The sequence below is a fragment of the Punica granatum genome, chromosome 3 (assembly GCF_007655135.1).
Source record: "Punica granatum isolate Tunisia-2019 chromosome 3, ASM765513v2, whole genome shotgun sequence".
Taxonomy (NCBI): domain Eukaryota; kingdom Viridiplantae; phylum Streptophyta; class Magnoliopsida; order Myrtales; family Lythraceae; genus Punica; species Punica granatum.
This window is the reverse complement of record NC_045129.1, coordinates 12,471,422-12,486,497: the sequence shown is the minus strand read 5'-3', so window position 1 is coordinate 12,486,497 and position 15,076 is coordinate 12,471,422. Positions and strand designations below refer to the sequence as shown.

The 15,076-nt window shown below is 36.0% G+C and overlaps 1 protein-coding gene across 1 annotated transcript; it reads left to right on the top strand.

Moving 5' to 3' along the window:
- Positions 1-3,786: 3,786 nt before the first annotated feature.
- Positions 3,787-13,337, top strand: LOC116200232 (translation factor GUF1 homolog, chloroplastic). Its single transcript, XM_031531036.1, has 24 exons — positions 3,787-3,975; positions 4,121-4,191; positions 5,556-6,069; positions 6,158-6,334; positions 6,711-6,797; positions 7,238-7,294; positions 7,488-7,553; positions 7,697-7,759; positions 7,959-8,003; positions 8,121-8,221; positions 8,681-8,777; positions 8,870-8,941; positions 9,179-9,333; positions 9,440-9,497; positions 9,603-9,683; positions 9,796-9,882; positions 10,253-10,324; positions 10,436-10,570; positions 10,683-10,756; positions 11,188-11,275; positions 11,899-11,976; positions 12,396-12,471; positions 12,695-12,735; positions 12,990-13,337. Exons 3-24 carry the CDS (start codon positions 5,815-5,817, stop codon positions 13,083-13,085), a joined length of 2,061 nt encoding a protein of 686 aa, XP_031386896.1. The 5' UTR covers positions 3,787-3,975; positions 4,121-4,191; positions 5,556-5,814; the 3' UTR covers positions 13,086-13,337.
- Positions 13,338-15,076: the final 1,739 nt, after the last annotated feature.

The window sequence follows — 15,076 nt, the reverse complement described above, 5'->3', positions numbered from 1 at the left end:
TCTCCATGGTGAAGTTTGATTATTCATACCCTTACTATTTTTTGAACTTTAATAGAATTTTTAATTCTTTTAAGGTTTCTCACTAGAAGTATCTAAATAAAATTTATTCACGATACAAGATTAATGAATAGTTTTCTTCCTTATATATTATACTTTTTCCGTGTCTCTCGAATAGTTATTTGTTGTCAAAAGTTTGAAATTTACAATATTAAAATTAATAGAGCAAAAATAATTTACATGTGATATATTTTATACATAGTCCATATTAACTAATATTAATAAATTTAATTCCTAATTTTATAAATGCATTATTTAAATTTCTACATTTTATGAATTTTTATTCGTAAAACCCGTGCACGCATGAGTCTAAAAACTTTGTGTGTACTATATTTTAGTCCTTTAAACTCGCCACCACGCATAACGAGAGTACATCGCTCTATTACTTTTTTTGATGGAATACTTCAATAATAATAATGACCTTATTGTTTTTAATTTTATATAGATTTAACTGACTTAACTTATTTATTTGTTTTGTAAACAAATTATAACTTTTATGCGCGACTTTATACTTCAATTGAATATTATATTTGGAATATTGGAGAATTATAGAAATGGTCCTATAAGTTTGCCATTTTTTGACATCAAGTTCTATAAGTTTTATTTTGGCTTTTTCAACCCTAAACATGTGCTTCATTGGACACTTATAGTCCAAACCTTGACTTACCGTTAACCAGTGCTGGCGTGGACGTAAATGGCTTTAGATCTTTTTCACCCGTATTTAAAATACTTACAAAACTAAAAAAATGACAACATTGGTCCTTAAAGTTTTCCATTTTTGGAACTAGAGTCCAAGTTCAACTTTGTGAATAATCAATCTTAAATCGTTTCAAAAAGTGACGGTTTTCTTTTCTAATTTTTATTTTTTTAACCTCTAAGAATCTTCTAAGTGACGTGCGATGGTTGGTCCATGTATACCATATTAACTACTAGCCGTAACCTTTTTCACGTTGTTAAGTCCACATCATCACCCATTAACGACGGTTACGGAATGAACTAAAATAGTCACTTTTTAAACGATTTAGGACTATTTTTTCCAAAATAAAGTTATAGGACTCAAGTTCAAAAAATAGAAAACTTTTAGGACCATAGCTATAATTTTAATTTCTACGTAATTTTTTTAAATATAGGTGGAAAAGATTTAACATCATTTATGTCTACATCAGCATCGGTTAACGGTTAGTCACGATTTAGATCATAAATGTCTAACGGAGCAAAACGTTTAGGACTGAAAAGCCAAAATGAAACTTGTAAGAATTGATGTAAAAAATGTAAACTTAGAGGACCATTTCTGTAATTCTCCCTTTGAAATATCAACAATAAATCTATCAACATGATATAATATATAATATAAAAGATAGGTTATCGAATCCCAGCGGAGTACAATTTAATCTCTAGTACATTAATTATTATGCACAGATGTATAGATGTAGATTTAACATTAGTACAGTTACTCTTCAGAACTGTTGAATTATTTTTATTTTAAATGATCATCCAAGAGTTGTGAAGGTGAATGCACGACACCGTGATTGTAATATTGTACAATAGAAGTTCCCATGACATGCAAATTATTTATGGATATAAATTAACGGAAGAAAACTTCATTTACTAAACTCATATACATATGAAAATCCTAGTAGCTAAATGTGTATTAGGATATATATATATATATATATATATATACACACATATACTTCTCTCTAATATAAAAGAAAAATGGAAAAATCATAAAAGAAAATGAAAATAACAGAAAGAAAAAAAAAGATCATTTCTTACTTTATTCGGGTTTGTTTGGTTTAAAAATTGAAATTTTACTCCACCCCGTTCTACTCTATTCTTCTCTCAGTCAACAATACAATTATTATTTTTTTATCACTTTCTCAAATTTAATAATAAATTTTCTCGCGTACATTTTATTAATCATTATTATAACTAATTTTTAATATTAAATTATTTTTTTAATTTTATAATAAATTATCTCACATACTCTTTCTTAATTATTATTATTATAATTCATTTTTTATAAAAATTTTCAACTATTTTGTCTCCATTTGATTAAGTGGAGTGGAGTTATAACTCTTTTTCGAAACTAAACGACCACATGGACAGTAAGAATGGGAAAATTATATTTTACACCCTAAACTGCAGTTCTACATCAATGTGGACCCTATGAACTGTCTTTCACTGGTTTGTTTGCCCCATACCTAAGATCAAGGCCACATTGCACCTTGAAGTATAGAGGAAGCCAGATTTACACCCTTAAGTTTTCAATATACTTCCATTCTGCACTTAATAACTGATGTAGCTGGCCACGCCCGAAGTTACCTTAACCACAAAGAGGGAGGATACTGGAGTGAGGAGGACTCAATGATTATTCGTTCACGAGAGCTAGAAGTCAAAGTTTTGACATGGCTCCCCATGAAAGTTTCTTTGGAGAATGGACCATGCTTGGCCATTTCCCGAGAATTATTGTATTTTATTTTAATTATTTGCAATCTTATTGACACTCTGTATTTATATTCATTGCGTCTATGATTTAGGTGAAATTCTGCTTTTGGATCTTTGCTAATCGAATCTCCTGCTTTGGGTGTTATTTCGAGACTTTCTGTATATGAGCTCCTTCAGTCAAAATGATCTATAAATTAACAAGAAGATCCTTTCAAGTTTTTAAGTTTGTTATCTGACCTGGAACATGTGAGGGAAAACAACCAACTATTGACTTACCTATTAGGAAACCAATAAGAATGTTCCCTTCCTAATTTTAAGGGCACTTAGTGAATGTGGTCTTATCATCATCTTTCGACTGTAGGTTCGGAGGAGTCATACGTTCGAAAACCATTTGATGTGCAACACTTAGAGGCTGCCAACACCTGTGATTGTATTTGAGAAAAGCTCGATCATTCGACACGGAGACCGAATCACATTTATAGTGGGATGCTACGAGGCTACAAGACTAAACTTCCGTCAAACAAAAGAAAAAGGTTCCTTGCCATATAGAACTAGTTCCAATATTTTGCAAAGAGGATCGAGCCTGCTGGTTGAGGCGAGAGAGATTGACAATTCTCTAACGTACGAGTTTGGTGATATTAAATTTTCATTGGGATATACAGATTCAAGCTCATTTCCACTTAAAAGTTCAAGTTGATAAGTGGTGGTACCTAAGTTTCACATAAATCAATGGTTATTATTTCGTCTTTTTCATGTAAGATTATAATTCCCAACACTCTCTTTCACGTGCAACGTATGATCTATTTCTGCCTACACGTTATCACATGCCCTTAAACATCCGCCATCAACAACTGACCTCGAGCCAGGTTCATTTTACGCGCTGGGGCGAGGGGAAACTAACACGATACGCTCTTTTGGCTACTCTCGATATTGGGTCAGTGCAGTATGAGCCCACGTAAGCACACGAAATCGTAACCCGCTCTGAAACCATACTTAAAAGTTCAAGCTAATAAGTGGTGGTATCTAGGGGTGTGCACGGATACCGGGTATACCCGGAACCGGTCAGAACCTACCCGGTAGGGTAAGGTCCGGGTAGCTCGTATTGAAAATAGGGTAGGGTCCGAATATCAAAATAAGGAACCGGTGAAATCCGGTTCCAGTTCCGGTTCTATCCTATGGGGTATCCCAAAACCGGAACCGGAACCGGAATCCGGAACCGGATGGTAATTACTTAAAAAAAAAAAAGAGAGAGTTAAAGTTACCCTCAATATCATCAGTCGGGATTGGGAAGACATGAAGCAACAAGGTAAAGCTCAGCTTTCGTCTCAGCCTCTAGCCGGCAGCCGCTATAGTCTTAAACCCTAAATCGACTCTGTACTCCCTCTCCCTGCAGTTCCTCTCCGTCGCTCGCCTTTCGTCTCCGACTCTCCGGCTCTCCGGCTCCGACTCTCCTTGAATCTCTCTTTACCGGTGAGATTTTGCCTCATCTCTTTACAAAAGCAGTTTTTCTGTAACATTGCTCCGATTGTAAGTCCTCCGAATTTTTCATTACCATGTCTGATTTTTTCTTCAATGCCTCTGCCTCCGCTTCTTTACTGGAAATTTGTCCATCCAGTTTCATGTAGGAGAGCAAATCAGAGACAAGTTGCACTCCAGGTGTTCGGTGGAATTCCTCAGAATCACTCTGTAAGTAGTACAGTTGCATGCGGCACCTCACCTACATATGCTCGCTCATCAACTCCACGTTTAGTCTTGACGCTTAAAGAAGATTCTGCTTCTATTGGGGTTTGGGACGAGTTCTTGATTACTAGTTTCTTCTACCCTTTATGCTCTTGGTTTAGAAGACTCTGAAATAAAAATCGGATCTTTGAACACCGATTTTTGCTTCTGTTGTGGTATATAGTTGCTGCCTGGCCTTTTGCATGAATTATCTTTGACTGTCCAATTTATCATGGGAAGCTGTAATGGGTGTTTTCTGGGTATCGTTTTAAAGCTAATGCAGTTCTGGGTATTTTAAAGCTTAAAGCTAGTGTTGATTTTGTTTCCTATATAGTCCAACTTCATTGAGCTAAAAATCTATTTTTTACTCTGTGAAGACAACTGAAGAGCCGAATATAGCTCGAACAGTTCATTTCTCCAGGCTGATACTTCCCTGCTTACCCGTGTGGTGGTTGTAGTCCAATCGTTCAGGGTAACTTGTAGTGTTACAGATTTCTGGTCTTCTGTTCTGCTGGTTATAAGCCTATATATACTTATTTGTCTAGCTTTTGTGTTTATCAGTTCTCCATTCGGATCTCTGTCAATTTTTGTCCTGAAAATTTTTGTCCCTGAATCTTTCCTAGGTTCCATGATCTTTCATCAATACATAAGAAGTTTTATAGTCCAATAGGTCCTGTAAGCAGAAAGCAATGGATTTTATCCAATTGTCTTCGTGAGAACGTGAAATACTTTTCTCAGTTTCCTTGTCCTCTCTCTCTCTCTCTCTCTCTCTCTCTCTATTTTGCCTGTGTGTTGACTACTCATTTAGAGGATCCTTTCTCGGATGTTTTGAGCCAGAGTTGTGATATTATAGTTGCCGTGATTACTGATTATGGGTGTGATATTTTCTATTTTATTTACGAGACAAAAAAATTTACAGGTTCCAACAGGGTACCCGGAACCTGTGGTATAATATAGGTTCCAGGTAGGTTCCGGTTCCAAGATTCAACAGGGTAGGGTCCGGTTCCAAAATCTTGGAACCGGTCCCTGGGTATCGTGAAAAAAACAGGGTACTCGGAACCGATCACCCCTAGTGGTATCCAAGTCTCATATAAACCCATGAATATTCATTCATTTTTCCAATGTGATATTAACATCCTCAACATGTGATAAACAACAGGGAGGCATTGCAGAGACGGTCAAAATGTTCAAACTTTATGGTGTAGGTTGTCGTAGAATGTAAACATTAAGTGTTAAAAATGGATTAAGCAAAAAGTTGGGTTGCAAAATGGTGATCCAAAAGAATAATGTGCATAATTTTTTATCATTCTCCATGGATCAAATTGTTACAGGAGAAACAATTCAGGGTCCAAAATGAAATTTTGCCGCGCAAGAATAGTTGCGCTTGTGAGCGTGTGCGGATAGGGAGCGACGAGTGAAACCGCAAGGAATTGGGACCTCTTCTTCAATGGCCCCGCCCCGCTGCTATGGCTTCCGGCAGCTGTTGAAGTGAATTTCCAGTCATGGCGGTGAAGGCAACGCTGCGGATGAGTTGAGCCAAGAGGACGAAGAAGAAGTAGCAGCAGCAGCAGCAGCAGCGGAGGACGAAGGATGGCGCTTCTCACCTTCAGCCCGGCAGTAATCTCATACCACCATCCGTTCTCACTGTCACGGAAGCATTCTGCCGCTCCAAGTTCCACCTCAAGCTCCTCGTGTCCATGTTCAATCTTGGCCTCACCTGCTTCTCCACTCCTCTTCAGCTCCAGGCCCGGGCCTCCGCCGAGGCTCTGTGTCGTTTCTCAGACTGCTAACTTGGCCCCTGACACTGATACCGCCGCTCGAGTCGGACAGGATCGTCTCCTCAAGGTCCGTAATCGTTTAATGGCAAATGGGTATTCGTTAAAATGCTGTCGAGGTCTTTGGAGTGTGTTCATGGATGGCCGTCTGCGTACAGGTTCCGACATCGAATATCAGAAACTTTTGTATTATTGCCCATATCGATCATGGGAAATCAACCTTAGCCGATAAACTGCTCCAGCTGACGGGTACGGTGGAGAAGCGGGAGATGAAGGACCAGTTCCTTGATAACATGGACTTGGAGAGGGAGAGAGGCATCACCATCAAACTTCAGGTTCGTGTTGTGTTGGCCCAAGTCGAACGACGAACAAGCTCAAAATGTTCTAAAAGAATTAAGCTTTTCCTGTGCTGGTTGCGATGATTTTGTAGTTCTTGAACAAATGCTTCACCCAAAGTATATGCAGCCTTTTTCTTTTCTATTCCTGGATTTCGGACGAGGTCCAGTGGCTTATCTGCTGTGGTAGAATGGGAACTGAGTGCCATGCCACGGCATGACATTGTGTACACTAGGGAATTTGATGCCTTTGTTTGTCTATCATAGCAAATGAGCCATAAGACTGACTGTGAAACTCCGTTATATCCTTGAACGCGTTATTATTTATTTTCTTCTGCTGGGATCATGTATTTATATTTTATAATTGTTGTGGCAGGCAGCTAGAATGCGTTACATGTTTCAGAAGGAACCATACTGCCTTAATTTAATTGATACACCGGGGCATGTAGACTTTTCTTATGAGGTATGTTTTCCATTAATTTGTACCTATAAGAGTTCACTCTGCTGAGAACAGGTTGCTACACAGTGCTATTAATCGTACGGTGATAGTTGCATGTAAAAAACTCGGAAAAGCTGCCAATAAAAGCCATCCTTCATGATTTCTCATTTGCTTGCCATCTAAGCTAATTTCGTCTTCCATTAGCTCTAATCTACTAGCTAAACATGATATTATAAACCAAACTTCTTGATCACTGATGAACTCTCTATCCCAGAATGACATGCTACTTTCTGTATGTTAACATCCTTGTTTCAATGAATAATATGGTTCCACTACTTGTGGAAATAATTTTGATCTTACACTGGTCTTATAATTTAAAATTTGAATCCTTCGAGTTACATTTCTCTAAACACGAGCTGCATGTTTTATAGCATTTAAAATGGTTGTTATCTTTCAATGCACAGGTCTCTCGCTCTCTTGCTGCTTGTGAAGGTGCTCTTCTTGTTGTAGATGCATCTCAGGTCAGTTTTTTTTTTTTTTTGGGTTAATGTTTAATCCTTAAGTAGTTATGAATAAACGAGAATTCTTGTACTTAGCTTCTGTAATTTGAACATCACAGTTATTTGTACAGATTGTTATTATGTGTTCTCTGCGGATTCTACTAAAATTATCTACTGAAAGGCGTGTTTTTGAATCATATTTGTCTTCTTGTAGGGAGTGGAAGCACAAACTCTGGCTAATGTTTATTTAGCCTTGGAAAACAACTTGGAAATAATTCCTGTAAGTGGGTTATTCTTATATTCTCTCTGTCCACCCTTGTCTTGTTTTAGCTTATTTTGCTTTTCGTTATTTTGGTTGGCATTATATCTTATATTACGCTGAGTGTTCAACAGAATTAGCTGAAAACATACCATTGGTCCCAGGTTTTAAATAAGATAGATCTCCCGGGGGCTGAACCTGATCGTGTGATCAAGGAGATTGAAGAGGTACCTGCAAACATCTGATTTGAGTTTCTGCTGCAAATTAATTTGGATATTAGGTGTAATTTCTCTGGATTTTTTTCAAGCTGTTATTACATTATTCTGCAATCTTCTTCTCCATGCGAGTGTTAAAGATGCAAATTCAGGTTAGTGAAAGCGACCTTGGAAGCATGATATGAAGCTTAGATTTTTTTATCATCTGCAGGTGGTCGGTTTAGATTGCAGTGATGCCATATTATGCTCCGCGAAGGTTAGTCTATTATCAAAAGATTTGGAACAAGTTCTCATTAATTGTGTTCATATAATAAGTGTTATGTTTGACTTGTCTGAATAGTAGTATTTTCTTGTGAAATCACATCTTTTGCAGGAGGGCATAGGTATAGTTGATATTCTGAATGCTATAGTTCAACGCATCCCACCACCGAGTGATACTACAGAGAGACCTCCAAGGGCTCTAATATTTGACAGGTTTATATCTCCACTTTCATATTATTGAACGATTATTTGCCGATGAACGCTTGATTTTTGCGTGTTATATGAAATAATTACATAGTAATTGAATATGATCCGTGAGGATCGCAGTTGCTGTTTTCCCTTCTCAAAATTTTGTGTTGCATTTCGAGGAGTTTTATCCTTTGGCAATTTCAAGTGAGGGTCTTTCATTCTTTGGATATTTCCGAGCAAATATATGGTTTAATAGTTTATCTCTTGGACATAAAAATTGTAATTTTCCAGTATCACTATAATAGTTAAGTCCTTTAGTGGACTTTGATCTTTGCCGTATTCAGGGTTCAATGATGAACAATTTCTATAAATTGTCCTATCATCTCTACACATGTATCCCTGAGCTTCCTTCTGGATTAAGTGTCCATCATGTATCAATTTTTTTCACTAATTAAACTATAATATTTTTTTTTAATTTGGCAGTTATTATGATCCCTATCGAGGTGTTATAGTTTATTTTCGAGTCATTGATGGGACCATAAAGAAAGGTGACAGAGTTTATTTCATGGCAAGTCAGAAGGTGAGCTAATTTGTCCTCTTTGAGTCCATGGTGGATTTTGTTGCTTAGATTAGATATCTATTGATCGATTTTTTTGATATATCTGATTTCAGGATTACTATGCTGATGAAGTAGGCGTCTTATCTCCTAACCAGATGCAAGTTGAAGAACTATATGCTGGTGAGGTAATGTATGAGATGTTCGATATTTTATTGTGAAAAAATCACCTTTTCTTTTGTACGATTGCTGTATTTGTCAACAATCTTGCAAGGCGCTCTGCTTCTTTTCTTTTGTGTACATTTGCCCTTGGCATTGAATGTTCACTATTTAGTTGCAATGCTAGTACCAATTCTTTTTACCTATTACTTCTCCAATTGGCCTGTACATTAGGTTGTCTTATGTTTCATTTATTTATTTTTCAGGTGGGCTACCTCTCAGCTTCTATCCGTTCTGTAGCGGATGCAAGGGTGGGTGATACTATCACTCACTATAGCAGGAAGGCAGAGAAGTCATTACCTGGTTATGAGGAAGCCACACCAATGGTGTTCTGTGGCCTCTTTCCTGTTGATGCTGACCAGTAATTTTTCTCTTGCAAGTTTCATGTGTTCTTAAAAATATCTCAGTTGAAATTATGGCCTACTCCTGTTAAACATCATTCCTAATTGTTGATCTTGTTTTTTAAGGTTTCCTGAATTACGTGATGCTTTGGAAAAACTGCAGCTTAATGATGCTGCATTAAAGGTGTGTAATGTTTTCTGTTTATCGTTTGAAGTTCCGTACTTTTTTGCCATTTTTAACTGGTCATATGCGCATTTGGGTGCTGATGGTTCGAAGCATCTTTTGTAGTTTGAGCCTGAGACATCTAGTGCCATGGGCTTTGGCTTTAGATGCGGGTTTCTGGGACTTCTACATATGGAAATTGTTCAGGTTTCCTTCTTTCGACCTCTTTCTCTAATGTTTTAAAGTATATATATCCTTGCTATTGTGATTTGTGATGTTGTATTGTATCACATTAACAGGGGGTTCTTCTATCATACAGGAAAGGCTTGAGAGGGAGTACAACCTGAGCCTAATTACTACCGCTCCTAGTGTTGTTTACAGAGTCAATTGTGTGGACGGCGAAACTGTAATTTCTTGATACAGAATATCAATGCTTTATCATGCCATTGATCTATCAAGTAGCTTGTTCAGTTTGAAGCAATCATTTTCCCATTGACGAAACGTAGGCTTGAGTTATTATTTTAGTCTTAGACCCTTCTGCAAGAATTTTTAGGTTCAACACCTAGTCTCGTCAAACCTAAAGGGCATCAGTTTTAGCAACTGGTTTAGAAGCTTAAGCTAGGTAGAAGTGAGTGATATATATACTTGTCATAATTCAATAAACATCTTTACTCGAGAGCACTTGGTCACTTGTGATTTTAAGGTTAACTTTTTCATCTGTAAAGATGATATCTTGCGAATGTTGATGATATGTTTCTTCGATTTCTATCTTTTAGGTAGAGTGCTCAAATCCATCATTACTTCCAGAACCTGGAAAAAGGAGATCAATTGAGGAACCATTTGTCAAGGTTCGTCCTTGTATGCTTTATTTAGCCATGTCTCTTTTAATGAGACAAATGAAAGAAAATACTTTATAATTGCAAAATTAGGATTGTTTTATTCTAGAGCAATAATTGCAGATAGAGATGCTTACGCCAAAAGACTACATTGGTCCGCTTATGGAGCTAGCTCAAGACAGAAGAGGGGAATTCAAGGAGATGAAATATATCACTGAGAACAGAGCATCAATCATTTATGAGTTACCTCTAGCAGAGGTAAGCATTTTCTTGTATGTTCTGCTGGAACTGATCACCTTGCTGATCTCCAGAATAAGTGCTAATTTTTTCTTGTTACGAACTAATATTTTTGATGCATTACCTCTACTAGATGGTAGGTGATTTCTTCGACCAGCTGAAGTCTAGAAGTAAAGGTTATGCCAGCATGGAATACTCTTTCATTGGGTAAAGTTATATTTTGTACAGCTAAAGTGAACTCTTCTTACAGCATGCATAATCTTTCATTCCATGTTGTTGTAACTGTTCTCTGATGTAATTAGAAATGCTCAGCTTCTTATTGCAAGAAGATGTCCACAGGACGTGTCCATAGTCATATTATTATTATACTAGATATAAATATATATATATATATATATTATACACTTCCATTTGCCAAAATTACATCAAAGCTTTGCATCGTGTCTATGATCTCTTTTCTGTTAAGTGATCTCTTCTATGTCATTAATTCTTTATGGAACACCAATATATCAGTTGCCATTCAGTTGCAGTGTAAATGTACTATTTGATTAGATTTCTGGGACCTGTTTACCACAGATACTTTCAGAAAATTTCCCAGTCCGACTGATGTCATTGTCTGCTCTCTTTCTGACCTTTAGGTACAAGGAGAGTCAACTGATAAGGCTTGACATTCAGATTAATGGGGATCCAGTCGAGGCTCTTGCAACTATTGTGCATAAGGATAAGGTAAGTAATACTTATATCTGATTTATCGCGACACATTACCATTTCTATATTCAGTGAAGAGTTGCTCATACGACCATATGTCAATGCTCTCAAGAATTCAAGTCAAATACTTTCAAATTTCTCTGGTTTAAAGTTTAGACTGATTAGCATTGTTTAATGTTTGCACTTTATTGGTCATGAAGAGAGTGATCAACTTAGTACCTCTCTCAGTTTTGGGCTTATCTAGAAAGGAGTGAAGTAGAAAGCGCCTTAATGAAGTTGAAACATGAGGCCGAATTTATTATGCTTGTTTTTGAAAAATTTTAGCTCATTGTACAAAAGACTATGCCTACATATAGCTGGATTGTTTTGTTTCATTCAAAATGAAATAAAATAAGAAAATCTGGACCCGGACGACTTGGTTAAGAAAAGCTAAAAGATTTTATGAACGAATTGCTTCCTGATTCTTCAAATATTTTTACTACTTTTTCCAGCAGATGAACTGTTATAGCGTGTAATCATGCCATTTTATTCTCTCTTCCAATTAGAAGGAGATATTGTCTTTCTAGCAAAAAAATTCACTCATTTGTTGCGTATCCTCAGTATCTTTTGGCAATAAGAAGTTTGTGGAATTTAATTTCCAGGCTTATGCTGTGGGGAGGGCATTGACGCAAAAGCTAAAGGAGCTTATACCACGCCAGATGTTCAAAATTCCTATCCAAGTAAGATCATCATATTCAAATTTTGGATATGGTGTTGGAGTATATTGGTTCAACAATATGGTGAATTATCTTTATGGCACCTACAATTATCATATCTTCATCCATGAGTTATCAAGAAGAGGTTTTTCAAGTGATGGTAACAATTTGCAATAAGAAATCCCGGAAGAAAATGGTTCTTAATTCATATATTTCCTGCATTTACATTATCCGTTAATGCATCTTGGCCACTCAATTTTTCTACACCAAAATGCCATTAACATTTCCTTAGGACTTTGTTATATGCTTCATGAGATAAGACATTATATATTACTACAATCATATATTACTACAATCAGTCTGCTACTTACTGATTTCCATTCACAGATAGTGAACTAACTCGTACATAGCTTCTTGACACGTTATATGCATGGTTGATACAGGCATGCATAGGCTCAAAAGTTATTGCGAGTGAATCCCTCTCCGCAATTAGGAAAGATGTCTTAGCCAAATGCTATGGTATGATGCAATCGGATTTGGGTTTCTCTTTCATTCTTGATAAGATGACTTCCGATGATATCTCATTCGTGTTCCTTAAGCTGCGAAAATGGTTTTGTCACAACAAGGGAGATAGTGAAGCAGTGTTCACAGGCTCCTGTCTCTATATTGTCTCGTCCATTCACCTTAATTAAACGCGTTATTGAGCTTGTTCTTATTCTGATTGGATAAAATGTTCATGCAGGCGGTGACGTCACGAGGAAAAAGAAGTTGCTGAGGAAACAGGTACGTCCTCTCTTCCTTGAACCTTTTCCTGAAGTTAAAATTGTACTTTCACCTATTGACTGAACAACTTACAGATCAGCGTCTTCTATTAAAGAGTTGAAACCTAGATAAACAATTTGGACCACAGAAAATTCGACTACAACTTAGACATCACCATGAGAAGTCATACATCAATGCTACTCTTGTTCATCTACATGAGATGGAACGAATATTTGAAACCGGCCCTTATGCCCTCGCTTTCTGCATATGTACAGGCTGAAGGGAAGAAAAGAATGAAGGCAATTGGTAAGGTTGATGTACCTCAAGAAGCCTTTATGGCAGTGTTGAAACTTGAGAAGGAGGTACTATGATGCGATCCCCCGTTTCATCAAAACTTCAACACGATATGTAAAGTTGTTATCCTTTCTGCAAATAGAAAATCTCAGTAGTTATATATATATATATATATATTTCGATTGATTTCTCCTCTTTCGTGAGCGGATTGAAAAATTATGGTGGAATGGCATATCGTAATTATTGAAGTGATAATGGCACGCCGTAGTTATATAAATTATGGTGGAAGCTTTATAAGATCTAAGAAATTTGTTTTGAACTTTTTGGAATTTTGGTGTCATTATGGAAAACAATTGTATAGAGTTCCAGAGGATATTCGAAAAGAAGTGCAAGAAATGTCGATGAAACCTCCGTCGACGTCTGGGATTGACTAATGAATTTGAAGATTCTCCATTAAGATCAGCGTTATCAAAAGGGCTCGCCTCGGCGCTTAGGCGCAGCGCCTGTGCGCTTTTTTGTCGAGGCCTAAGCGTGCGCTTTTTGCGCCTGATTAAAATTTTGCGCCAAACCACCTTTTTGGATAATTGGATTCATATGATATGCAAGACTTTGATTTGTTATAGTATTGATCTTCTTATTGCACGTACATGCTATATTGCTCATGCATGATTTTTATCGTCTTAGATTGAGAATGACATAGCTAGGGTGCGCCTTAGTCTAGTCAGGCGCGCGCTTTTTCTTGCGCCTTGCGCATCAGGCGATAGGGACACTTTGCGCCTTGAGTGCACCTAACGCTTTTGACAACCTTGATTAAAATCATAGCAGCTCAAAACCATGATCATATCAACTTCAAAAGACAAAGTGTTTTGAAAACTAATTTTAACTCTATTCACTATACAACAAAAATTAACAACACAATTATTACTTTTCTCATTTTCTTCAATTTTTTAACCATTCAATTCAATTTTTAATATTAAATTCTCTCAACTATTCATTATTTTTTTTTACAATTCAACAGCAGAATCATTACTTTTTCTCAACTATTCAATACTTTTTCACACTTTTTCTCATAATTCAACAACACAATCATTACAACCTAATTAAAATCAAAACTCAACTCTACTTAACTCTAAAATCAAACACATTATTAGTATAAGGCCTATTATGAATGAACCTCGAATTACAAACTAAGGTGATTCGAAATATTTCTGTTATTCTCACAAATTAACCTGGTTTTTCAACGTCAATTAATATCTAGGCTACTCTATTCGGGGCTAAACATGGAATTTCTCTCGCGAGTTCATTACGCTCCATTTGATTTTACAATCATGTTTTTATACCCGTTTAGTTTTAGGGTTAGTTTTTAATGGCCCTTTTGATTTCGCAATCTAATTTTAAAATTTTAACTTTAACTTTAACTCTAGTCACTACACAACAAAAATTAACAACACAGTTATTACCTTTTTATTTTTTTTCAACTTTTTTAACCATTCAATTCAATTTTTAATAATAAATTCTCTCAATTATTCATTACTTTTTTCACAATTCAACAATACAATCATTACTTTTTTTCAACTATTCATTACTTTTTCACATTTTTTCTCATAATTCAACATCACAATCATTACAAACCAATTAAAATCAAAACTCAACTCAACTCAACTTTAAAACCAAACACACTACAAATGTTTGCTTAAAATCATAGCAGCTCAAAACCATGATCATATCAACTTCAAAAGACAAAGTGTTTTGAAAACTAATTTTAACTCTATTCACTATATAACAAAAATTAACAACACAATTATTACTTTTCTCATTTTCTTCAATTTTTTAACCATTCAATTCAATTTTTAATATTAAATTCTCTCAACTATTCATTATTTTTTTTTACAATTCAACAGCAGAATCATTACTTTTTCTCAACTATTCAATACTTTTTCACACTTTTTCTCATAATTCAACAACACAATCATTACAACCTAATTAAAATCAAAACTCAACTCTACTTAACTCTAAAATCAAACACATTATTAGTATAAGGCCTATTATGAATGAACCTCGAATTACA

What these genes read in the sequence shown, in the direction of transcription:
- LOC116200232 (XM_031531036.1), top strand. Translation starts at nt 5,815, where the DNA reads ATGGCGCTTCTCACCTTCAGCCCGGCAGTAATCTCATACCACCATCCG. An exon ending in TGATCAAGGAGATTGAAGAG is followed by an intron (nt 7,760 to 7,958) that starts GTACCTGCAAAC and finishes TATCATCTGCAG; the next exon opens with GTGGTCGGTTTAGATTGCAG. An exon ending in CTATTGTGCATAAGGATAAG is followed by an intron (nt 11,276 to 11,898) that starts GTAAGTAATACT and finishes TTTAATTTCCAG; the next exon opens with GCTTATGCTGTGGGGAGGGC.